General features: G+C 35.9%; 1 protein-coding gene across 2 annotated transcripts in view; it reads right to left on the bottom strand.

Moving 5' to 3' along the window:
- Nucleotides 1–25,734, bottom strand: part of LOC113110735 (AT-rich interactive domain-containing protein 3A-like) — a 41,346-nt gene that overhangs the window by 2,790 nt on the left and 12,822 nt on the right. For both annotated transcript variants that reach the window (XM_026274887.1, XM_026274888.1), the window contains exons 2-7: nt 24,686–25,184; nt 23,448–23,730; nt 6,598–6,670; nt 5,369–5,552; nt 3,906–4,153; nt 2,821–3,087 (exon numbers count right to left, since the gene is read on the bottom strand). In XM_026274887.1, coding sequence (XP_026130672.1) covers nt 2,821–3,087; nt 3,906–4,153; nt 5,369–5,552; nt 6,598–6,670; nt 23,448–23,730; nt 24,686–24,993 — 1,363 coding nt within the window. In that variant the 5' untranslated portion in view covers nt 24,994–25,184. The remainder of the gene's footprint in view (nt 1–2,820; nt 3,088–3,905; nt 4,154–5,368; nt 5,553–6,597; nt 6,671–23,447; nt 23,731–24,685; nt 25,185–25,734) is intronic.

Here is a 25,734-nt window from a genome sequence, read left to right as displayed (position 1 = left end):
TGTTAACCTTTATGTAATGTATGGTAAGTTACTTTGGCGGACAGGGTTATAAAGGGGGGAAGCTATAACTGAAACTGTCTCAAACTTTTTGTTAATGCTTTGAAAAAGTTTATAAATAAATGTTAATAAAAAAATAATAATAAAAAAAAAACACCTGGTTAATGGGGCTGTACGATAACGGCTAATCATAATTATTTAGCTAAATTTTTTGTAATTTTACTTTCTTTTTTTTTACATTTCATCAGAATTATTGCATTTCACATAAGCAAAAATCAAGAGTAAAACACAAACTTGCATGTTTGCATTCAGAAAATAGTATGGCTGTGTTACGCTTTTATTTCAGTAGAGATCGCTAAACTCCCATTTAAATATTTGTCCTTGTTTTCAGAGCATTAATGTTTTTCCATAATGAAGAGAGAGCATGTACTCATGGTTGCCAGGTTGGGAGATTAAGTAGTTAGTTTACACAACATCATTTGTGTTTACTAAAAACATTTATTTAAATGCCGACAGCTGAAAATGCCTGAACAAGAGGTTTCAAAGTGCAAGATGTTGAAAATGATACTATCATCTCTGTGTGAAAAAAACTACACCAATTTTGTGAAAAAATACACTAAATAAACCACTAGATACAAAATGTACTGATTTATGAAAAAAAGCTTTGATTGGGGGATTTAAACTCTTGAAATCTGGCAACTGCAGCCATGAAAGCTTGTTACCAATACAAGACGATGCAAATGCCAAATAAAATGAACTGTTTTCAGGATAAATACGCAGCAGCAGGCAAATACAGACGATTATTCTCTGTGATCACGATGATCACAATTCAGACTCGATTCTGAACTGACTTGAGCTAAATAATGACACTAATGTCTTACAGAGCTGTTTTACTGTCTGTCTTCACAACGGAGTCTCCATCATTGATCCTGCTCTTCCTATTAATCTCTGTAAAGCTGCTTTGACACAATTTGAACTGTATGAAGCACTTGAGGGTTTGAAGAATAATGTAAAATAAAAATAAATAAAACATAACATTAGTGTTTTGTTACTGAACAAATCTTTTGAGTCAGTGATCCATTCATTAAAAAAGTCACTCCCAAAGTGTGAGAATTATTAATAATAGTGCTCACAACTCTACTAGTAACTCCCCTGTGTGCAATCAAACAGAAACCTTCCAGCAGGGGGCGCTGTCTTAGCCATTTCAATAGTTAAAAACCATGAAAAGAGTTCACATGCTGCAGCAGGGGGAACTTGTTCGGTCTCTTATTCATCTACCGATAAAATACACAAGCCGAAACCTCTAGTACTTAACAACGCTGACCAAGAAAAGGAAGTCATGCTGTGTCGAGGCTGGGGTTTCCACACAGCAAAACTATTCGCCTTGGCTTTCTGTCATTGCGGTCGACACCTCCAGTCTCCTAATGAGTCAGATCCCTCGTGCCAGCGTACTTTAAAGTACATCGCATCAATGCAACTACAGTTCTGATAAGATCTAATCAGAGCACTTCTAAACACCCTGATTCCTCATTCATTAGAACGAGTGTTTTAATAAGAACAGTACTAGAGTAGTACTGTGGGCTCAATGACTCACGCCTCAGAAGACTGCTGACATCTCCACCTAACAACTACTGATCTGTATAGAGCACATGCCGGTAATTAAGTCTGGCTGTGGTAATATTTTCACACCCTTTCCTGCTAAACAGAAGGTACCAGTGAAAGATGATGTAAGAGGGGCTTTGCAGTGCTGTACTAGAAAACACACTGAGTTCATTTCATGACCTCAGGAACCAAAGGTTGGATATTCCACACACAGGTTTCCCTGAAACATCACAAATTTTTTAAAAAGGTGTTTTTTCTCAGGTCGGTGTTTATGGGAAAGAATAAAACCACAGTAAAAATGTAAATCGAGGCAACTCTGTGTAGGCTAAGAGTGTGGAGTCAGATGAACCTGCCTAAAATTTCAAAGAGAAATTTCACCCAAAACTAAAAATTTAAATCCTAACCCTAAAGACTTTCATATTCAAAACACAGATGAATATATTTTTAATGAAACCTGACTTTGTAAATTGTAAATCCCCCTAAACTTTCATAAAGAGATGGTAAAAGATACAGTTGAGCTTCATTTGACAATGTCAATGAACAAAACGTCAAATCTGTTTATCATATAAAGTAACTGTGTCTCTTTAGAAACTTGGTATATTTATTTACTAAAATATCTTCAGGCAAGCAACCTACTGTGGTTGTAGCCCAAACAATGATTGAGATGCACTTGAAATCGATTTGAAAAGTTGATTGTGGTTTTACATTACTCTTTATGGTCAGCGCATGACAAACAGTGATTCTCTCGTTTGTCCGGTTCGGTTTCATCTGGCTTTAAACTAGTTTAAATCAAGTATGTTTTGCGCTTAAGACTGCTGCGCTGCTGTTTGAGCTTTAAACCAAGTGGATGAATGCTCTGTGTGGCACAGATTAGATTTGTAGCACTGTTTTGTTTCGCTTTTGGCGGATAAAGATTATATCAAACATTCCGTTATTATTTTACAGATTTTGAATGTTTACTTTGATGTATCCAGTGTAACACCGTGTTAGAATGTTGCAAACCGTGTTACAATGTTTCAGCTCATCTCATTGTGAATCTTGCTCATAAACTCATCTTAAACAAATGCCATCCTTTCAAAAAAATAGCTTCCAGCGTCTCCACCGGGTGACGATAGCATCACCAGTGAAAAATGCTGTTCTAGTTGGTTTTAAAATGTGACTCTATCCCTACTATGGCTATATTTGTTCCATCAGCAGGCCAGAGTGTTAAAGTGACAGTACCTTGGTTGTTGATGCGGATGTTCATGGGGATCTGTGCCGTCATGGCCAGCAGGTTGTGCTGAAGGGCTCTCTGCAGTAGCCGCTGGTGGTCCTCCAGTGGTAGTGCAATCTTCTTCTCCGGGGGCTCGCCGGACTCCAGCTTGTCCCGCAGCTGCTCCAGCGCAGCTACCTGTGCGATGGTGGCCGCCTGCGCAGCTGCAGCCTGAGCCGCAGCTACTGAATGAGTGGCCAGAGACACCGGCAGACGGGCCTGAACGCCGTCATCCTCTACAACAGAGAACGACCAAACACCGCTGAAGTCAAGCAAACCAGAAGTCATCAAGGAGAAGGACTGATGACATGATCCATAATGTAATCTATTTAAGATTATGCATTCTGATTTTAGATCACTTTTAGAATATTGTGTACCATTTTTATAATATTAAAAAAGAAAATAGATTCCATTCTTTGCTATCAACAACAAGAAATGCATTAAACTTTACAGTACAAGGGCTTCCCCAAAGTAGGGTTGACGAAAGAACTGCTTAAGGTTCATGAAATGCTAATATGATTTATAAAAAAAAAAAATGCAAAAAAAATAAAAAATAAACTTGCATGCCAATGTTACCGATATCTGACATCAGAGAACTGTGAACATGCAAACAATTTACTAATATGTGACCTTAAAATCTAAGTGTTCTTTAAATAAATAATTCATTCAAGGGTTTGGCTGACAAAAAAAAAAAAATTAAACATGAAAAGTGTTTAATAACCTGCATAATTATTTGTCTCATACTTGGTCTAACTGGTGCATTTGTCCACAAATTAATAAGCACAGATCACAAATCTGCATTTACACGGCTATTCCATGTATCTAAATCGTACGACACAAAGTAGAATAAAAAAAAAAAAGATACATTTTAAAGAGAAAAGTATTTGGAACAATTAGTAGCCCAATCCATTCAAAAAGTAACTGTAATCTGATTATGAGCATTTTAGAATGTAATCGAATCTAATTACAAGTACTCTATTTTTGGTACATGATTATGTAATCTGGATTGGATGTAATCAGTTACTTCCCATGACCCACTGCATTGAGGTTTTACCTTTCTTAATTCTCTGTAAGGATGAGGCCGAGGCTCCGTTGCTGGGCAGGGCGATGCCCATGGGTGGCATGGAGAGTTTGGGAGAGGAGAGCATTGTGGGTGTCCCGTTGGGCGAGTAGGCGAAGAGCGAGCTGCCAAAGCTGTGTCTGCGTCCCTCTCGCCGGTTACTGTCGATGGCCGCCTGCAGCTCGTTGGGGTTGCTGAGACCCCTCTTCTCACATTCGTAAGGATACAGATACTTCATATACCTGCAGAGGGGTGAGGAATTAAACTTAAACGTCTAGCCATTGATTGCATAAGAAAACCTAACTTTTGATGCAAAAAACTTTGAAATGAAATCTAAAAAAATTTGAGACTGCATTTCATGTGATCAGTAATATCTAAGGGCTCATGCACAGACATACTGTGTCTCAGTAAAGTGGTTTAAACTGCTGTTTATGCCTTCCTGAATCAAGCCAGTGACAAAACCCATCAACTGTTAGCTGTGTGACAACCACTGGTTATTTATAGTGATTATTTTAGATATAGAAAACGATTAAATCATTGGAGCAGTCAATTCAAACACAATACGAGTCTATCTGTGATTAGATATTTTTGTCATTTCCGCCAAAACTTCTGCTGCAAAAGTTTGGGAAAATATCTAATTGCGTGATTTCTAATTAAAATGCAATTAAAAAAAATGCATAAAGGTGCATAAAGAACATCACATTTATTGTGCTTGTTTGTAGAGCCGCATGATTGTGACCAAAATGTTATGGTTGGATATTATTATGACTAATGATAATTATTCTGAATGTTATTATTATAAATTTCTAAATGAAACTACAAATTACAAAATAAGAAATATTGAATATTACGCTCTTATTACAAAAAAATAAGTATTTAAGAATGAACATAATTTTAGCAAAAAAAAGGTAACCTGTGAACAGAGACCCTTTAATTATACATCACAAGGTTTTATTATAAAATATTATACTATTATGCTACAAATCTGTGACAGCAATTTCTTAATTTTTGTCAGAAGGTGCGCAAAACCCAAAATAGACTAAATGCCTTTCATATCAAATATGAGCCTTATGCATTCACTGTGAATTAAAAATGTGCATCACAGAAGTAAATAGCACTTATGATGCGCCAGGAAATCCCTAATATGGGCAAAGACATCTAACTAACGCCTTAGAAACGCTTTCACTGATTAAACATGGAAACACCTGCGGAGTAGCTCTAAATCTAATGCCATGATCAACACTTCACTATCAGTTCATCTGAAACACAGTGAAACTTTTTTAATTCAGGGTAGAAAATAAGCATTTATCTCTAATTCATGCAGTTTTGGTAAAAACACTAAGCATCCGAGTGCACTTCAGGAAACACTAGAAAATATTTTCAAAATGAATTTTTACTGTGAGTAGAATACAGTAAAGATAGCTTCTCCTGTCTGTGAAGGTGTCGTGAGTACATACTGTGTTCTGAGAGTGAAGGCAGCGCTGGTGATGGAGGTCGGCAAGTTCAGGCCCTTCGTGATCTCTCTCCACAACTTTTTATTAATGACCTCCACCAGCCCCCCCTTCTCTGTCACCAGCTGGTACAGCATGTAGAGGTCCAGCACCTGCTTGGCCATGATGGGAATCCTGTTCACTGGCGTCCCTGCACAAAAACAAACAGCTGCGTTGAGCGTCTTCACAGTTCGAGTGGATCCGCTACAAATCAAAGTAGTGAGTTTCTGCTTTTCTCTACGCAGCAGACTGTCGCACACATGCATCTGTGCTAGAAATACACAAAATATTAGTAATAAAGTAGTTATTTTATTCTATATTAAATTACACCTAATAATAATTGTATTTTCTATGAATATGTATACATACATACAGTGCCGTTCAAAAGTTTGGGATCTTTGGGATGAAGTATTTAATGAAGCATCTTCTGCTCAGCAAAGCTGCATTTATTTGATCCCAAAACGTTTTTTGTGAAATATTATTGCAAATTATTATTGCTTTGTGAACAGTCAGTTATTACATGTCTCCAAGCAATACAGTTTAATTTAGTTTCTGAATAAATCCACGTTTTGAATTAATCGAATAAATGAATGACTCATAAATTATTTTATTTTTTTATCCAGAATGCATTCAACAATAAAATAATAATAATATAAAATTTAACTTTTTTAAATTATATATAAAATTATATTTTAAAAAGTTATGCATGTGTGTGTGTATATATATATATAAATATTTGATAAAATATTTTTTTAATAATTAAACTTTTTTGTATCATTTCCTTTCATTTCAGAGTTGCTTTTCTCTTTAGGCAGCAGATTGTTGTACAAATGCATTTGTGCTATAAATCAACATAGCTAATAAAATGTCCCTCTTTAGCAGGTGTTGGAGGACATTTTCCACAGCCAGGCAGCAGGTTTAACAGGAACACATGCTTCGGTCTCAAGGCCGGATCATGACATGGACATGTGTTCGCACTCCCAGGTTTATAAACACACATGTGCTTGTGGGAGCCACAGCCCTGCTTCAGCATGATATGAAGAGAGAAAACTGCAGCGCTCCGATATAAATACACATAAACATCACCAGGGAGATGTGAAAGATGAGCTGGGTGTTGATGTGAGTGTGTTTGTGGCAGAGTCTGGAAAGGTTAGGGTCATAAAGTTCTCTATATGTCTGGATTTCTTTATAAATACCTCTCTTCTGCATAAAGCTGAACAGATTATCCAGGAACTCCTTCCTCTTCGGGTCGCCGTCTAGTTCATAGAGCTGCATATGAAAAACACAGACAGACAAAAAGGGTTAAAAAGAGCAGGGCACAAAACTGCGTTCTCATCACTCTTGATGTCCTGATCAGGAGCTGCATTATATGGACTACATTATTGCTAATCAATAAACTAATAAATAACTAAATAAATGACACGTATAAAAACACTATTTAGCAAGAAAAAATTTAAGTAATTCTTTCCTTAGCAGATGTTGTTCCTGATATGAAAAATAAGGTTTTATTATTTATTTATTTATTTATTTGTGCATTATTGAGTGAAATTTTATTTGTGCAATTAAAAATCGTAATTTTATAAAAAAATTAAATTAAAAAAATAATATATATATATATAAATCATAATATTACGTTATTATATATTACATCGATAAATTATTAGTTCTATACAATCAATCAATTTACATATGAAACGTTTTATGTAAATAATAAATAAATCTTATCATTATTAATTATCATTTTCAAAAATAAAATCCAAAAAATGGAAGCCAATAAAAAGGATAAATTGCTGAATTAAATTTTGCATTACATAATATTTAAAATGTTTATTTTAATTGTGTGTGCGTATATTATAATATATATATATACATATATACATATATACGTATATATATATATACACACATATACATATACATATATATATATACATATATATATATATATATATATATATATATATATATATATATATATATATATATATATATATATATATATATATATATATACACACACACATATATATATGATATTATATATATGAAATTATGTTAGAATTATTTAAATTTAATTAAAAAAAAAAAAAAAAGTCCATAAAATGCCGGCCAACTAAAAAGATAATTGTCTAATTAAACATGCAATGAGATGAGATGATTTGACAAACGCAGTGAGGCCAAGTGATAACAGTACAGCACACTATACTTTGTTTTCATTGCATAGTGAAAAAGCATGCAATATGCAGCCAGTATTCAGCAAGCCAACCCTCAGTGTTCCAGAAGTCCAGAACTATTAGTTTTATGATGATTATGAAACGTGCGAAAGGCTGAAGGATCTTAACGTTAACAGAAGACTCATCTGCCAAAAAGATCAGGCTATTTAATCACGCACAGCCAGAAAAGAACAGTGCTGGTAGCTGAGCAACGGGTTAAATTGCTCTTTCTTTCTCTTCCTTCTTGCTTTCGTCCAGTGTTTCTGATCTCTCATTAGCAGCCGACAGTTCTTACTCAGGGGGAGGGTCTGAGGGAGAACAGGCCAGCGGAGGGTTAATTACAGGATGTATGTGTTTTAAAGGCGTGCCACACTATAAATCTCTCAAATGACCTGCCTCTTCTCGGTCCTCTGTAGGGTACTCAGCTCCCACACCCATTTCTTTTTATCCATAATTTTTCCATCAGTATCCCTTTTTACCAGTGAAAAATTAAAGAAAGTGCAATATAATGCATACAGTTATAAAATGAGATATCATTGCAGGAAACGACCACATGAACGCAAACAAACTGGATTTATTGCACTTTCATTTTAATTTCACCTGTATCGAGCAGGTGTGTGCACGGTTGCCAGGTTTGGAACAATAAGTAAACCACTGGGCAGAATATCTATCGATTTATGAAAAAAGCTCAGGTTGGGGGATTTTAACTCTTCAAATCTGGCAACCACAAAGCTTGTGATGTATTGTTACAGATACAAGATAACACAAATGCCAATTAAAAATTGAATGTATTCTGGATAAATAACAAGTGTCAAATATTCAGATGATAATGCTTATTAAACAGAGAGGCGGAAATCATCATATGGCCCTAAGTCAAGCATTTTATATATATATAATCTGGTAAAGAGGGTCCAATCATCTCAGATGTCCTCCTTAAAGGGCCTTTAGTTTTCAACCATGGATAAAGCTATAGATACTTTTAACCTAAAATATGCTGATACACCCTAAGCCCCCTCCCTCATAGTTTAGAAACACATCTGATTATCTGTTTAAAGCGGGTGGAGGCACCTCAAACACAGGGTGGAGATATGTCCCAGTTAAGAGTCGGTTGGATGTGAATGTTTAACTTCAGCCGATTTTAGGCCTTAAATGTGGCGTCAAATATTTGGTGGTAAATAAATAGCTGGTAAATTTAGTGAGAAGTACTGACTGACATCACAAGCAAGACAAAAACAAGCATGATAAACAACCTATACGGAAGAATATAAGCAAGCATTTGCATCCCCATTTGAATCGAGGAATGTTGATGAGTTTCCCAAGAAAAGGGCACAGAAATAATAATAACAACACACACACACACACACACACACGTAACATGCATAGGAATCGGGTTACTAGTAGGGCTGCAGGATAAAGGCTTTTTATTTATTCTAGAGGTTATTTTAATTTGCCATTTGAATTATATTGCATTGGTTACAACAAGACTTCACAAGTGTTCATGGTTAGGGTTGCCAGGTCAAGAGGTAAAATCCCACAATCAGAGCTTTTTCATAAATTGATACATATTCTGTCCCAGAGGCTTACTGCATTATGGAAAAAGCACTGATGAGACAAACATGTAAGTTAGAGTTTTAGCTGTCGCTATTGAGATCTTCTGCTCAAATAAAAGTGTAATACAGTCAGTGTTTTCTTTGTGTGGTTTGCTGCGAGCAAACATGCGAGTTTGTTTTCTCGATTTGTGGTTTTTAAAATGTTCTGAGTAAAATGATCATGAGTTTAACCATTATCATGCAGCCCTAGCTACAAGTGACGAAAAAATAAAGGTGTGTAATGCTTTTGTAGGTCAATTTTACATCTCAGAAGCGAGCGAGTGAATGAATGCTGAATTGGATACTTTGGATCGACACTGAGAAGGTCTGACATTGTTTCGCTGACACGTGAGCTGTTGTGCTATTTCACACCTGCCAATCACCTCAAGAGGCAGACAAAACCACAATACGGGGGAAGGGCCGGAAACGAGCGGGGCCCAAATAGGGGAAGAGTAACTATGAAAGCACATACAAGAACAGTATCGATCTCATAGAGGCGCCTCGATCTGACTACATTTGAATGGTGGGTTTGCATTGAGGGCAAAGGAGAATGTGGTTTCTGTAACACTGAGAGAAACTACAGGGTCACAACGTCCCTAGTTAAAGAGCGCCTCACCAGAAACACCTGCGGGGAATGAGAAATTGATTCCAGAAACCCGAAACGATAAATTATTCAAATTATTTATTAATTTAACCAGTACTGAAATCTGTGTGGGCTGTGAGTCAGTCCAAAGTTTCGAAATACACTGAATAGTGTGAGAAACCTACATGATAATTAACCTAATCATGATTATTTATTTCAGTAATTCAACTCAAATTCTGAAACTTGTGTATTAAATTCAATGCACACAGACTAAAGTAGTTTAAATCTTTTGGTTTAATTGTGTGATTTTGGCTCACATTTAACAAAAACCCACCAATTCACTATCTCAACAAATTAGAATACTTCATAAAACCAATAAATGGCCTTCTGTAAAGTATGTTAATTTACTGTACATGTACTCAATACTTGCTAGGAGGCTCCTTTTGCTTTAATTACTGCCTCACTTCAGCGTGGCATGGAGGTGATCAGTTTGTGGCACTGCTGAGGTGGTCTGAAAGCCCAGGTTTCTTTGACAGTGGCCTTCAGCTCATCTGCATTGTTTGGTCTCTTGTTTCTCATCTTCCTCTTGACAATACCCCATCGATTCTCTCTGGGGTTCAGGTTTGGTGAGTTTGGTGGCCAGTCAAGCACACCAACACCATGGTCATTTAACCAACCTTTGGTCTTTTTGGCAGTGTGGGCAGGTGCCAAATCCTGCTGGAAAATGAAACCAGCATCTTCAAAAAGATGGTCAGCAAAAAGAAGCATGAAGTGCTCCAAAATTTCTTAGTAAACGGGTGCAGTGACTTTTTTTTTAAAAAACACAATGGACCAACACCAGCAGATCACATTGAACGCCAAATCATCACATACTGTGGAAACTTAACACTGGACTTCAATGAACTTGGGCTATGAGCTTCTCCACCCTTCCTCCAGACTCTAGGACCTTGGTTTCCAAATGAAATACAAATCTTGCTCTCATCTGAATCTCATCTCATTCTTCTTCTCCTTAGCCCAGGTGAGACGCCTCTGACGTTGTCTGAGGTTCAGCAAATTTCTTGACACGTCTGTGTGTGGTGGCTCTTGATGCCTTGACCCCAGCCTCAGTCCATACCTTGTGAAGTTCACTCATATTATTGAATTGATTTTGCTTGACAATCCTCATAATGTTGTGGTTCTCTCGGTTGCTTGTGCATCTTTTTCTTCCACACTCTTTCCTTCCACTCAACTTTATGTTTACATGCTTCGATACAGCACTCTGTGAAACAGCCAGCTTCTTTGGCAATGAATGTTTGTGGCTCACCCTCCCTGTGAAGGGTGTCAATGATTGTCTTCTGGACAACTGTCAGATCAGCAGTCTTCCCCATGATTGTGTAGCCTAATGAACCAAACTGAGAGACCATTTTGAAGGCTCAGGAAACCTTTGCAGGTGTCTTGAGTTGATTAGCTGATTTGCATGTCACCATATTCTAATTTGATGAGATTGGTGGGTTTTTGTTAAATGTGAGCCAAAGCCATCACAATTAAAAGATCCAAAGACTTAAACTACTTCAGTTTGTGTGCACTGAATTTATTTAATACACGAGTTTCACAATTTGAGTTGAATTACTCAAATCAATTAACTTTTCCACAACATTCAAATGTATTGAGATGCACCTGTATATATTCCCCATTTATGAGAAAGCTCTGAATGGGGGATTTAAACTCTTGATATCCGGCAAAAGTCAAAGTGAAATGAAAGTGCAAGACAATGCAAATTGGCAAAAGAAAATTATTTTCAGGATAAACAATCAGAGGATAAATTTTGCAGATGAATATGCTTAATAAATCAATGGAATATAAAAAAAAAATGAAATAAAATAAATAAATATATATATATATATATATATATATATATATATATATATATATATATATATATATATATATATATATATATATATATATATATATATATATATATATATATATATTATTATTTTTTTTAATTAAGAAACAAATTAAGAAAGGCAAGCAGCACTATAGACCTATGCTTTTTTCCCCCCAATAAAATTGCCTAAAAAAATTAAATGAATGAAAAATCGAGACTAACATGCAAGGAAAAATGAATAAAAATGTAACTGGATCTATGGTTTTACGTAAAGGCATTTGTTCTGGCATTAGTATCAACATGTGAAAGATCTTAATGATAACAGAAACCACATTTACAAACCATAACCTTAATTGTTTAATACGCCACAAAAAAGCAATTTATTGAATCTATGAGTCATGATTTAAGCGGTCTAAAGTCATAGAAACAGCAAAAAAAATTGCACAAAGCAATACAGATGATACCATAAACTTAAAATTTGAGGTTCTTGCTCTGACCGAAATAAAGCGAGCAGAAAGGGAGAAACTATCAGCTTGGTAGCAGGATACATTTGTTATTGGAACCACTCCAGTCATTTTTTGCATGCTGAACTCTGCTCACTTCCTGTCAGGGTTATATAACCAAACCGAAAACCACAAAATCCCATAAAAAATGTTACATAAAATAATCCTAAACCTATTTTAACCTAGTCTTACCTAGTTTCCAAGGTAGCACTTCTCATTTTCCTATTGTTTAACTTGATGTACTAATAACTGAAATAAAAATGAATAAAAACTATATTAACATATCTAAAATCAACACAAATATATATATAAAAGAGTTTCTCAATGATACTAAAATAACACTGCTTCCTGTTCATCTTCAACAATGTAAAGTTGACAAACTTGACTTCTCATCACAGATCTGTCCACCGACTCTTTCTTTGGGTCTCATTCACAAACTGCACGTGTGCAAACACTAGCGTGTAAAACCTGCGTGGGTGAATGGTTTCACACAGAAAACATGATTCATAAATAAATGTACACATTCTTCTAAATTAAGAACCAACTCAAAACACGGGTACAAACAAAAAAAACCCAACTCGACACCCAAAAAAAAGAAAAAAAAGAAAGTACATTAAAGGGAAGAGAAAAAAATACTCCACGATGATTGAGAAAAAGTTACAGGGTCGTTCCACACTTCAGGGTACATTTCAAGTTTATTGATGATAATTATATTTTTCTTCTGAAATATCCTATTTTATCTTTAGAGAATACTATACTATAATCTCTCACATATTTCGGTTTGCTAGAAATTGACTTTACGTCCCTTAAGTATTAATTTTTGCAAAGTCTGTTCGAAATAATGAACAAAACTTTTTCTGTACTACATTTATTTACTACGACGGAGTTTTAGTGCCATGTTGAAAACAAATAAATAAATCTAAGATTACGAGATTAAAGTCGTAATATTTCGAGAATAAAGTCCAAACATCTTAATATAAAGAATATGATATTTATCAACAGACTAAACAGGAACAACTTTTTATCATAAAATCTTAATTAGCTCACATCAACATTTCGTCGGAGGGGGCTGTAGCGGTCTCATTTAACGCTTTTTTTAATACACTTCAAATATATGTGGGATTATTAGCAGAAATCATACCATGCATCATACTCGCGGAGACAGTAGGCTTGGAAATAATATTTAATATCTTCCATTGCATTTGTTATTTGTAGTGCGCCAGCCACCCAACAGCAATAAGATTTGTGCTTTTGATAGACCTACTTTTAATGTCTCCGCTTTCAAAATCAGTTTTATAGCGAAACACAAATTGTGTGTCTTACAATAATGTTTTTCAAGCTCTTTAATGATCAGACCGCTGTATTTATGTGAAACAGTTAATTAAACTGTTTTCTTTGTGAGAATTCCAAATATGTGAAAATGTATCCTCAAAACATTTTGACTAATTCTCAAAATATTATGACTTTAATCTCGTAATCTTAGATTTTGTTTTTCAACGTGGCACTAAAATGCCATCGTATTAGTGCTGGGTAAATTATGCCGGTTTATCGGTTTATGACGTTTTTAAAAAAAACATTTAAACACGATAATTAGCCTACTTTTCTTGTTAAAATATTTAAAATTAAAACACCAAAGTTCTTAATGAACTTTGTTTTTCTGTCTCCATAAAAGTGAATATATATGTTTTTTTCCTTGTTTATCTAAAATTGCTGTTTTTCTTGTTTTAAACCTAGCCAAAAACCCATGTGTTGACTGTGAAACAGCTTTAATTAATATACATTTATTGTGAAATGACTGCATTTCTGTGTCAATCCATGTTCATTTTTCCCTCGAAACAATGTGCTTTCATTTCATTCACGTTAACAAACGCTGGACTGCGGCAGACACACTGCTCCTTGAACACCCGGACACAAAAAATACATTTTTAATGTTTATATATAGATATCAATCACAAATTCATGTGACCAGCCTCATATGATGTCTTTTTTTTTAAAACAACATTTGGATTTCCAGAAATGCCTGCCATTGAAATCAATCATCCTGTCCACCCACACATTTTGTAACATAACTCACTAACAAGGAAAACATGTTTTGCTTTCTAATATCAAATTGGTGTTGAATAATTAAACTTGGCACCTAGCAGATGACTTGCGCTGATAAAATAGACTGAAACCAATAGTTGTTTAACGGTTCATACACCTTTTTCCTGATGTCAAATGTACCCTAATAGAATGACCCTGAAGAGACCGGGCTGTTGCAATGGAAAAGTGCTAGCCTAAGCTTTTCGTCCATCTTTGTTTACATTCCAATGTCTAGAAGCCCAGGCCTGACATCAGCTCTGAAGCAGCAGCAATGTCTGGACAACATCCAGCTATGAACTACTCCACATAACAGCAACTCCTGTCCACAAGTGCTCGTTTTCCAGCTTGGACATGAGTGAGTCGTCTGTGCAATTAAAGCTGTTAGAAATGGCAGAAAGCCGATGGGAGATGACCGTCTGAAACCAAACAGGAATACATGATGTCTCGTGTATATTAACAAGACCATTCATTCACCGCAGTGGGACTTTTTAGGAATAATTAAGCGGTTGACTGATAATAGGTCAGTGGTGAAATCTAATTTGAGAATTAGGCAAATCAGGCACGGATTTGTTTAAACATCACGAGCTGTGAGAGCTTCATTTGTTTATACAGACCTGGAATTCACAGGGCTGCATGATAAATCATATTTTAATCATTATTTGGTTTTATGGTATCATTAAGCATAACCTGTTAGCCATATTTGCCCACAGGCTACTTATCCAAAGAACATTTTGTTCTAATTTGGCATCTCGATTATATACAAGCATCCTCAAGCGTTCATTTTTGCGGTTTCCAGTGTAAAAATCCCCTAATCAGAAATATTTAATAAATCAATCCATTTTCTACCCAGTGGTTTACATAACTTATATCTTCCAAGCCTGGCAAGGCAACAACAAGCGCACACACTCTCTGCATTAAAATGTAAACTTCAGTTTAGCGATTGCTATTGAGATATTCTGCTCAAACAAAAGTGTAAAAGTTTGTTTTGACTCATGTGATTGTTTGCTGCAAACAATGTGAGTTGATACTCTCCTGATTATTAATTCTACGTAATTAGATAATTCTATTAAAAAAAAAAGCTATTAAGTTGTAGTTAACTAAAATGGCATTAAGTTTAAGCAAAATAAGCCATTTTAACAATTTAACCATTGTCGTGCAGCCCTATAAAAACAATGCAACAATACCAAATGCAATTAGCAACTAGTCAAGCAATGATGAACATAACTGGCAAGAGTTAAAGAGAATGTAACAGCCATTCAAATAATAATTATAAGTAATTAGCAAGAGTGCATGTAAATTCTAAAAATGAGTGAAATGTTATATTGAGGAAACAATGACTCAAAACTGCGACTATCAATGTTTAATGTTAAAAGCACTAAATGGCAACTGATTGTAGAGGGAGGGATGAATTTTTAAAGAGCTGGGTTTCTTTACTGTCCATCTGGGCTCTATTTGTCCTGCTGTTCATGTTTACAGCGGACATCAAAGGATACTTCTCGTTTTCACAGGAAGTCGGTGCGAGAGGAAGAAGTGTAACATTTTATAGAGCTGCAAAATTAGAAATATTTTCTCTTCACACTTAATGTCATGATAATATCTTATATAATAATATTTTTGGTTTATGACGAAATGAGGTAAAAGTAAATGTTCAAATCCAGCTGGAAAGCTAGTCCTATGCACCTTAAACAAATGCAGTATTATAATGAATTAAATTAATGCAAAAAATTTGAGGTTGTGCATTCCAGTGGTTTGACGGTTAAACGGCAGGTTTCATCTAAAACGAATGAATGAATCATCCTTTACTCGCTTTATGTCATTCCAAACCGGTATGACTTTTCTCTGTTGAACACAGATATTTATCAAAAACATATTTGGTTAATAGAAGGAAGGAAGGTCATACAGGTTTGGAACAACATGAGCTGAACTGGTTTCACTTTCTTTGCTCTTTATCACCATGCAGCGCTAAAATTGATATAGTAAGTGAAGATGACAAAATCAGAGACACACTCCGTGAAATCTGATCAACTGAAGACTGTTTAGGGTTATCATGCACTGAGGCAACTCGCCACATTAATATAAAATGCACGACCACAAGCATTTAAATGAATAACGGCTCCAAATAAATGTGTCATCCACTCAGAAGCTAGCTTTAGAAATAAATACAACTTTAAATGTATTTTTATATGTGTCCTGTTTAATTTTACACATCAGTTTAATCATAGAGCAGACACTTTTATCCAAAGCGGGATAAAACCCGAAGAAGAAACCAAGTTCCAGTCAGCAAATAAGCCCCAGTTTGTCCAAAGCATTTTTTTAAATAATAAATAAAAATATGAAAAAGTAGATAGAATACAAACATTAGAGAGAGCTAGCATTAAAGAGTCAAGATATTATTATTTATAATTAATAAAAAGAAAAAAACAAGTCCACAGAATAGATAAAAAGAATATAGAATGTGTTAGATGAAGTTTTTTTATTTTATTTACATTGTACATTTTAATTTATGTAATTATTATGTGCAATTGTATTTTTTATTTTTTTTTATAATAATATTGTTTCACACACACACAAACACACACCAAAAAATAAATGAACAGAAATATTAAAAAAAATAAAAAGCTGTATTAAACTTTTACTGTTTTACTTTATAAAATATATGTATATAATAGATAGATGGATACACACACACACATAACATTAACTGTAGTTCAGGCTGAATTCTGTAAAGCATAAAAAAAAAGTTATTTTCAATAATGTTTGGCACTGTTAGTTCTGTTATCAGGAAGAGGAAGTTGCATAAAACCACCCAGACAGTTGTTAAAGATACACCTTCCTATATGAGGTCTATATAATTCTGCACCGAAACCGATTTAGTCAAACAGAAGGAGCTGTTGATGAAACGCTGACCACCTGCCAGCCCCAAAAGGATGATTTGCATAGGGACAAAAATCTTCTGCAACAGACGTTTCTTGTACCTTACTTACAAGGGGATGTTTATAAAACAAAAAGGCAAATCAGAACAAATCCAATGAATTAAAACCACAAACTTGGCCAGCAGCAGACAACAGAACTGAAGCCATCCTCATTGTGTGAATGATTGTGACATGTCTTTTTTGATACCAGTGAATGAATCTGTTTCTTTATTCAATTCACTTCATGGCAGGCGCAGATAGTTGTGTTCGAGGCTTTGGCAGCATGCCTTAAAACACTATTAATTAATATCTGTATCAAACATAATCAGACACAGTGGCTTTTCATGTATTTTGGCCGTGTCCCAGCTGTTTCAGGAAAGAGAGCAGCTGTGCTGAGTTACTCGAGGCTTGCAGGTTTTCTTTTAGACTTTATTAAGGTAAAACATTTTAAAAAAAATACTTTAAGTAAAGGAAATCTAAGTGTATTAGCAACACAACTTCCAGCTGATCGCCGTTACTTTTTAATACATTTTACTGAAAGCAGCTTACGATTTGAAAAGCTCGGTTTCAAACACACATGAAAAACTAACAATGCTCTTAATTAGTATATTTTCCGGTGCAATTATCTAAAGTTCTTAAATCAAAAACCTAATTCAAAGTTTTTGACAGATATTTGTTTGCATGTCATTTTTTCCAATTAAAAGAAAATGCATCTTGATTTAAGGATATCTATATTGGAAAACAAGAAAATACGGCGGATTCATTTTTTCATGCTATGATTTGAAGACTATAAATTTGTGGAAGGGTGAATGAAGACTTTTGACGACCCACAGAAATGAGTCACGGGTTGTATTTGTTAAAAGTGTGCCAGAGTTCAGTTTGGAAAGGTTCCAGCTGTGACAGCCGATAAAGACGTTGGTGTTTTTTTTTTTTTTTTTCTGCCAGGATCCAGATTATCACTTTCCCTCAGGCACATTCTTCACTGCCCCCACCCACCTGCCCAAAATAAACCACGACCCTTAACCCTTTCCACACATACGGCACCACAAACTACACCAAACAAACTAGTGTTAAGATGCAATGGGTTAAAAGCATTAGTGTATAGTTGCAACTGGGCGTATCATATCTCATATTCACGTTCTCAGGAGCAGAGGTAAAGTATTCCTTATACAACCATTCGAGTATCACCCAATCATTGTGCAACATCTCAACGTACAGACAGTGCTGCACGTCTTGATTGCATAACTGCCCACGATATTCACGTTTTCTGGCAACAACTTGATATGAAGATCAAGCTTGAACTGAATGCTTAAGCCCCCGATAGCATTTCTGTCACCCGCTAACCAACAGTTGTAAACACCTGCAAACGCTTCACTCAGCACATCACATGCCCAGCATACGCACATCACATGACCTTGTTCTCCAAAGCAGGGAACAAAATGTTCAAATCAAACATGATTATTAAAAAATAATAACCTTCAGCACACCGTAATCAGAATCTAGGTTTAAAAATTCACCAGGAAGGGTACAGACGGTCACAGCACTTCATGAAGCAGTCATAATGGGAAAGCAGGATGGAAAATATTCACAAGAGTGTTACTGCATGGTGCCTTTCAGTTCCATAAATCAGCCACCAATGATCTTCCTGACTCGTGTTGACAAAAGTAAAACAGGGGTTTACACATTTGCAGCAGATGAACTATACACTTTTTCCTATGCCCTGTGAAAATTTGCTAATTATTGGAGTAACTTCAATTGAAACTGTAAACGATCAGCAAAAGGTTTGCACAGTGATAAGCATTTTCAAAAAAGTGATACGGTAAGGTGACATTATTTTACTAAAACTTCAACAATCGATCGTTTAAAGGACATTTAAAAGTGTAAAAGCCTTTCATGCAGTGCATGTGAATGTAAACAATCTGCAAAGTTGTAAAGCTGAAAGTGCACGATAAATAAAGCTATCATCTCCCAAAATAAAGATTCAACTCTGTACGGCTGAAACAAGTCGTTAGTAATTCGAATCCCACTTAATGCACGCCTATGTTGTACGTTGGCCGGACGCGAACAACTTGACCCCGCCCACAAACACATAACTCTACTGACATCTGCTTCTCTAATCTCCAGGAGTTCAATCCGGGATTCACAAAACACTTGCTGTTGAAAGACGGATCAGTGTCCTGTTTATTTGGACCAGCTGCTTCACTGTATCACAACATGAAAGTATGATAAATTATAGATGTTTGTATTTTCTATCAAGCGTTCAAAATACAGAACTATTGAAATGGGCGTATGGTTTACGACACCGTTGCACGCCGAGGACCAATCACAACAGACTAGGCCATCTGACCAATCAGAGCAGAGCAGGCTCACAGAAAGGAGGGGTTTAGAGAGACTGAACCTTTGAACTGCTTTGAACGAATCGTTTGTAAATCGCTGGAAAATTAGGTGATATTAAATTAGGTGATTATCTTTTGACCTTGCATGCATGTAATCCTATTATAGGAGACTTCCAAAACAATATTAGGAAACGTAGAAATGGCATAATAGGGGCAACTTTAACTTTAATTAATTATTTTGAACATACCTTGCTGCCTTCTTTCCACAGCAATGTTACGGACGAGTTAAATATCATTATAGCAACATGCGTCTATATTTCGTAACAATTCAATTTTACAGCATCCGTGTGAAAACAAACCTGGAAAGAGATCTGAGGAATTGGGAAGAGAGATGAAAGATTCTTAGCGCACTCCAGGGAATAATTTATTTTGAATTAAATCGGGAGAGCGGTCTTTTTTCATTTACTTGCAGCAGAATTCAAAGGAAACATGAAAATAATCAGGAAGAAAATAATGCTGAAAAGAGCTATTTTATAGATATTGTTGTTATATCGCGTCACGTAAATATACCAAACATAACGTTGTTCTTCTGACTTCTGAATGTGAACGAAAACGTACAGCCCATTCAAATCAAAATAATGGATAAGGATTATTTATAATGCAAACTTATGAATTGACCTGAATTTCCACAAACCGGCAGTGCATCTCATAATTAAGGAAAAGGTAGATAGCTTCATTGATTATAAAGGGAGCGTGTTTTTTGCTCTCTTTCTGTACAAACCCATTCATAATTTGAATAAAAGTTTCATTTTTCTTGCTGCTATATTATGTACACACACGGATACGTTTCAAAAATGACGACCGTATTAAAATGCAGGACTGAATCTAAAATTGCGATGTTTGACAATGTGCAAAATTCATTTTGAGAAACCAACAAATATGCATGTATAGGGATTCTGTGTGATCCAGCGTTTGAGTTCATGTTCTGAGACATGCATCTGTAAGTATGCATTGAACCGTTCTTTATTTCAGCTCACATTGCATCATAACAAGCATTACGAGCTATACAACCCCAGCTAATATATAGGTGTGTGACAGATAATGTGTGTGTTTGATATATGGTTCAGGTTTAACAAATAGCAAGAACACACCTAAATGCATGAAGTAATAAAATTACTGTGTTCACAAGTTCAGGATCACAGCTACAGACTGGTAGGACAGCGATTTTGGAATTAATGCATGTAGCTTGCAATTAGCTGTGCACCAACGTAATTAAACAACAACAAAATGTGTGCATTTAGATGTGTTTTTGAGCAGTGCTGGTCAGATGAACTCAATGCCTCTTGCTTAGTTCATGAGTTCTGCTTTCACAACCCACTTCACGAAATCTCCCTCTCAGCATAAAACACAGCAGTTTCAGCCCCGATTCCATTAGCCAAGTTATTTCCTCAAGTTCTGCATGCTGTCGTTGCTTGCAAATATTTATTTGAAAGACTGTTTTGCTTCAACAAACTTCTCCAGGCACAATCCCTTCAGAAGGCCATCAAACCGTAACGCTGCTATATTAAAGTAATACGCTGTCACTGCAGATAAATATTTGCATTAGGACTAGTGGAAGCAACAAGTTATATTCTTTGCACAACATTTATTCTACATACCTGCAAGCAACCAGGAGTGTTTATTTGGTCTGTGGTTTTTTTCAGACTAACATCATTGTAGCAGGACCTGTTTTAGGTTAGAATTACCTTGTCTACCAGGACCGTGTAAAATTTATGCTTGGGGCAAAAAACACCACCAAAGTTAACAAAAATGCCATTTCAAGATTCAAGATAGTAGGCCAAAAAAAACACCTGCACAGTTTAGCAGGATCTAAATCTACATGAATGAAAAGTGTCAATTGCAGCATTACATTTACAGGAGATTTGTTCATGTTGCATCAGATTTCACTTTGCAGCGCTGAGCGTTAAAACCAATCACGCACGTTTCTGTTGAGCTTGTAAATGCAAGGGCCAATCAGAAGTGTTCTGATGCATCACCGTGGAGATGCATCACTCACTCATGCACTTCTGAATTAGAATTCACCAATTCTCTCATCATTATAAACAACAAATCCAGAAAATACATAAGAGTCATTTTGCAACATAGAGAGCTTAAGTGAGCTTACTGGCTTTCTTTATATAATTTACTCCCATTTTTTTTCATGCCACCGAAATAACCAGTGTGATTTTCTAATGCATAAATAAAAACTAGTAATAATTGATTTTATTAATGATTACAACAATATCAACAGCAATAATGATTCTGGCATTGCAGCTTCACCCTCTAATGAGTTCCTGTTTTTTTAATTTGTAGGTTATTCACATCATGCAATTTTTGTGTGCATATACATGAGCAGCGTGTAAATAAACATATGAGAAATGTCAGATGCAACTTCTGTTCCACTATTGTAGATGGCTTTTGTTGATTTTTAAAGGGGGGGTGAAATGCTATTTCATGCATACTGAGTTTTTTACACTGTTAAAGAGTTGGATTCCCATGCTAAACATGGACAAAGTTTCAAAAATTAAGTTGTACGTTTGAAGGAGTATTTCTGTTCCAAAAATACTCCTTCCGGTTTGTCACAAGTTTCGGAAAGTTTTTTTCGAGTATGGCTCTGTGTGACGTTAGATGGAGCGGAAGTTCCTTATATGGGTCCTGAGGCACTTCTGCCGGAAGAGCGCGCGCTCCCGTATAGCAGAGCACTGAGAGCACAGACATTCACTGATCAGAGCGAGAGCGTCGCCAAATGTCACAAAAGGAGTGTGTTTTTGGTTGCCAGGGCAAGACAACCCTGCACAGATTACCAAAAGAGAAAAAGCATTAAGGGACCAGTGGATGGAGTTTATTTTTAAAGAGCATCAACGGAGTTGTGCAAGTGTTTGTGTTTGTTCCCTGCATTTCGAAGATGCTTGTTTTACAAACAAGGCCCAGTTTGACGACGGGTTTGCGTATCGTTTATTTCTTAAGGATGATGCAATCCCAACGAAAAAGGGTCACAATTGTGTGTTGGAACCGCAGGCGGTGAGTAAAACTGCTTAAAATATTTTTGCCTCCTTGTTAGTGCGTCCCCTCCCATGCCGGAGACCCGGGTTCGAGCCCCGCTCGGAGCGAGTCGTTGCTGCTGCTGCTCTCATTCAGTTTCAGCATCTGGATCTGATTCTGGATCATAAATAAACGGCTGAATCTGACTGTTAGCCATGGTTTGTTTGGGATGATGGTTTTTCCCTCACGGTAATATCACAGCTTCCAAACGCTCTCAACGCAAAAGCCTACTCGCGCTCGTGATTCTTTAGCTCCGCCCACACGTCACGCCTCCAGACGCTCGTGTTTTTCAGGGAAAAATCGGTACAGACTATCTTTCTCTTATGAATATAATAAAACTAAAGAGTTTTTGGAGTTATGAAGGATGCAGTACTACTCTATAGGTACTCAAGATTAACAGGATATTGAGTGAAAACGAGCATTTCAGCCCCACTTTAAAGAAACAAAAATGAAAAATTGCATAATGATCAATAAATAATATTGTGATTGATTTAACTAACTGGTTACATTTAAAGATATAGTCTAGCCAGAAATGAAAATAGTGTCATCTTTTACACATCCTCATGTTATTACAGTTACGGTTTCTTTCATCTGTTGAACCAAAAAGAAGATATTCTGAAGAATGTTGGTAACCAGACAGGTGACTTCCATGCTTTTTTTCCATAAAATTGGACATCAACTGTCTGGTTACCCACTTCCTTTGTGTACAACGTAAGAAAGGTACTCGGACAGGTTTGGAATAACATGAGGGTGAGTTATGTCAAATACCCAGAACTCTTGGGTATTTGACATAAAACAACACAGGTTCATTTAATAAGGCAATATAAAAACACCCCTGGAAATCAGCTCCAGAGGGAAATTGTAGCTCATTTCTGACCTGTCTGAACTGCTCCTCATAGGTCCAGTCTGCATGGTCCTGTCCATGGAGCGGCCCGTGGGATGAATGAGCGGAGTGAGTCAGCGGCCGTGCTTCGCTCTCAGAGCCAGGCCGAGCCTTCAGCAGCTGGGAGTGAGGGTGTAAATGACGGTGGGGTAAGAGGAGGATGCCTCTGCCGGGGGTGACGGCCTCACGGCCCGACGGCAGCCCTTCATCACCTAGATCATCATCATAATCTTCCTCCATCTCACCCTCAAAGTCATCTTCATCCCATTTCTGTTTTCTGCACAGAAACACATGAGATGAAATGTTAGAGAGGGACACTTCATAATTCTGGCATTTTAAAACATTCATAATGAAGGAAACACAATTAAATAATGCTATGGAATGCTACTGCTATTGGAATGAATGGCTCAAATTATATTTTTTTTCCATAACATTGCACACACTACATGTTAAAAGTAGAATCATTAAGATTTTTTTTATGCTTTTGAAATGCTCACCGAGGCTGCTTTGTTTTTTTTTTGTAAAAATACATTACAATAGTAATATTGTGAAATATTATTTTAAAAAAATTAAGAGATGCTTTCTATTGTTAAATGCAATTTAATCCTGTGGTTTAAAGGTTAACTTTTAACAGCTATTACTTCAGTCTTCAGCGTCACATTATCATTCAAAATGTTGATTTGGTACTTTTTTATTATTATTATTATTATTATTATTATTATTATTATTATTGATAATTGAGTCCCACTAATAATGACTTAAATTATATTTTTATTAATGGTTTAAACAGTTTTTGCTACTTAATATTTTTGTGGAAATCATGATACCACAAAATATTTTTTTGAATAAAAGTATTAATTCATTTTCTTTCTTACCCCAAACTTTTGAATGGTAGTGTAATTATCAGAAATGTTTTGTGAGAAGCAAATCATCATATTAGACTGATTTCTGAAAGATCGTGTGACACTGAAGACTGGAGTAATGATGCTGAAAAAAAAATTTGATAACAGAAATAAATTATATTTTAAAATATATTACAGTTTGTTTTTGATTAAATAAATGCAGCTTTGGTGAGCAGAAGATAATTCTTTCAACAATATTTACTTTTTTTAATTATTCCAAATTATTCAAACTTCCAATCGTTTATTTAACAAAACTAATGCATATGCAATATTCACTAGTTCAGTAACATAAGTAACAACCAACTAATTAGCATATGACTGCCCACTTACAGCTGCTCTTCCTCCTCAGACCCCATCATATCTTTGTATTGCTCCTCCCCTTCCTCTTCATCCTCCTCTTCATCCTCATCTCCTCCACTGCTGTGGTCAGACATGGGACTGTCGGCCCTCTGAAGTCCAGCAGCTACTGCACGCATTGCTGCCAGCGCCGCCATCTGCGCATGCTCGGGTTCAGAGGCGGAGACTGCTTTCAGCTCCTCCCCTATGGGGGCGGGGCTGTGAGACTGCCCCGCCTGCTCCATCAGCAGTTTGGCTCTCTGCTGTCTGTGCAGGTTCTCCATCACCGCCTGCAGCTTCATTGCCTGGGAAACAGGACACGCTGGGATTCTGGCCCCTTTCACTTCCCTCCACAGCCCAAAACAGATCACACCACTTTCTGTGAACTTGATCCAGAAGACAGGGTTTCAGGAAACCAGAAGTGTTGGTTTTGTACTCGATGGACACCAGCAGACAGCTAAGGGGAAGATGACCCCCACAATAAGGGGCCTACCTGAGAAAGAAAAAGAATAAAATATTGTTTTAAAAAAAAAATCCATAATTCGAAATTTATCATGCATTGAGATTTGAGCAACCAAAATGTTTCGGCCGAAATAGCATTTCTCGGTTTCAACTGAAACAGAAAATATAAAAATAGAGAAATATGAAAATGAAAATATGGAGAATTCAGATGCAAAAGCCTTTATAGTTCAATAACAAATGAGAGTATAAATAAAATCCTGTTATCAAAAGTTGACATAAAAAGGTAGGTGCAATTTAATGCTTACATAACTCCCCATTGATTATTAAATCAATTTGATTGATTAATTAATTGATTATTAAATAAAAAAAAATTTTCCATTTCTGCCCAGATTTTTTACAGTGCATCTCTGATAAATCAAAATATTTAATAATTTGCTCTGAAAAAAATAAAGAACGAAAAAGAATAAAAAAATGTTTTATTCAATTCAAAACCATTTCAAGACAACAAAATAGATTTTAAAAAGATTGAAATAGTTGTTATTCTACAGTACTTTGAAACTCATAAGTTAATGATAATGAAT

This window comes from Carassius auratus, chromosome 11, assembly GCF_003368295.1.
Source record: "Carassius auratus strain Wakin chromosome 11, ASM336829v1, whole genome shotgun sequence".
Classification (NCBI taxonomy): Eukaryota; Metazoa; Chordata; class Actinopteri; order Cypriniformes; family Cyprinidae; genus Carassius; species Carassius auratus.
Note: the sequence above shows the minus strand (reverse complement) of the source record. Positions and strands in the feature narration are given on the sequence as shown.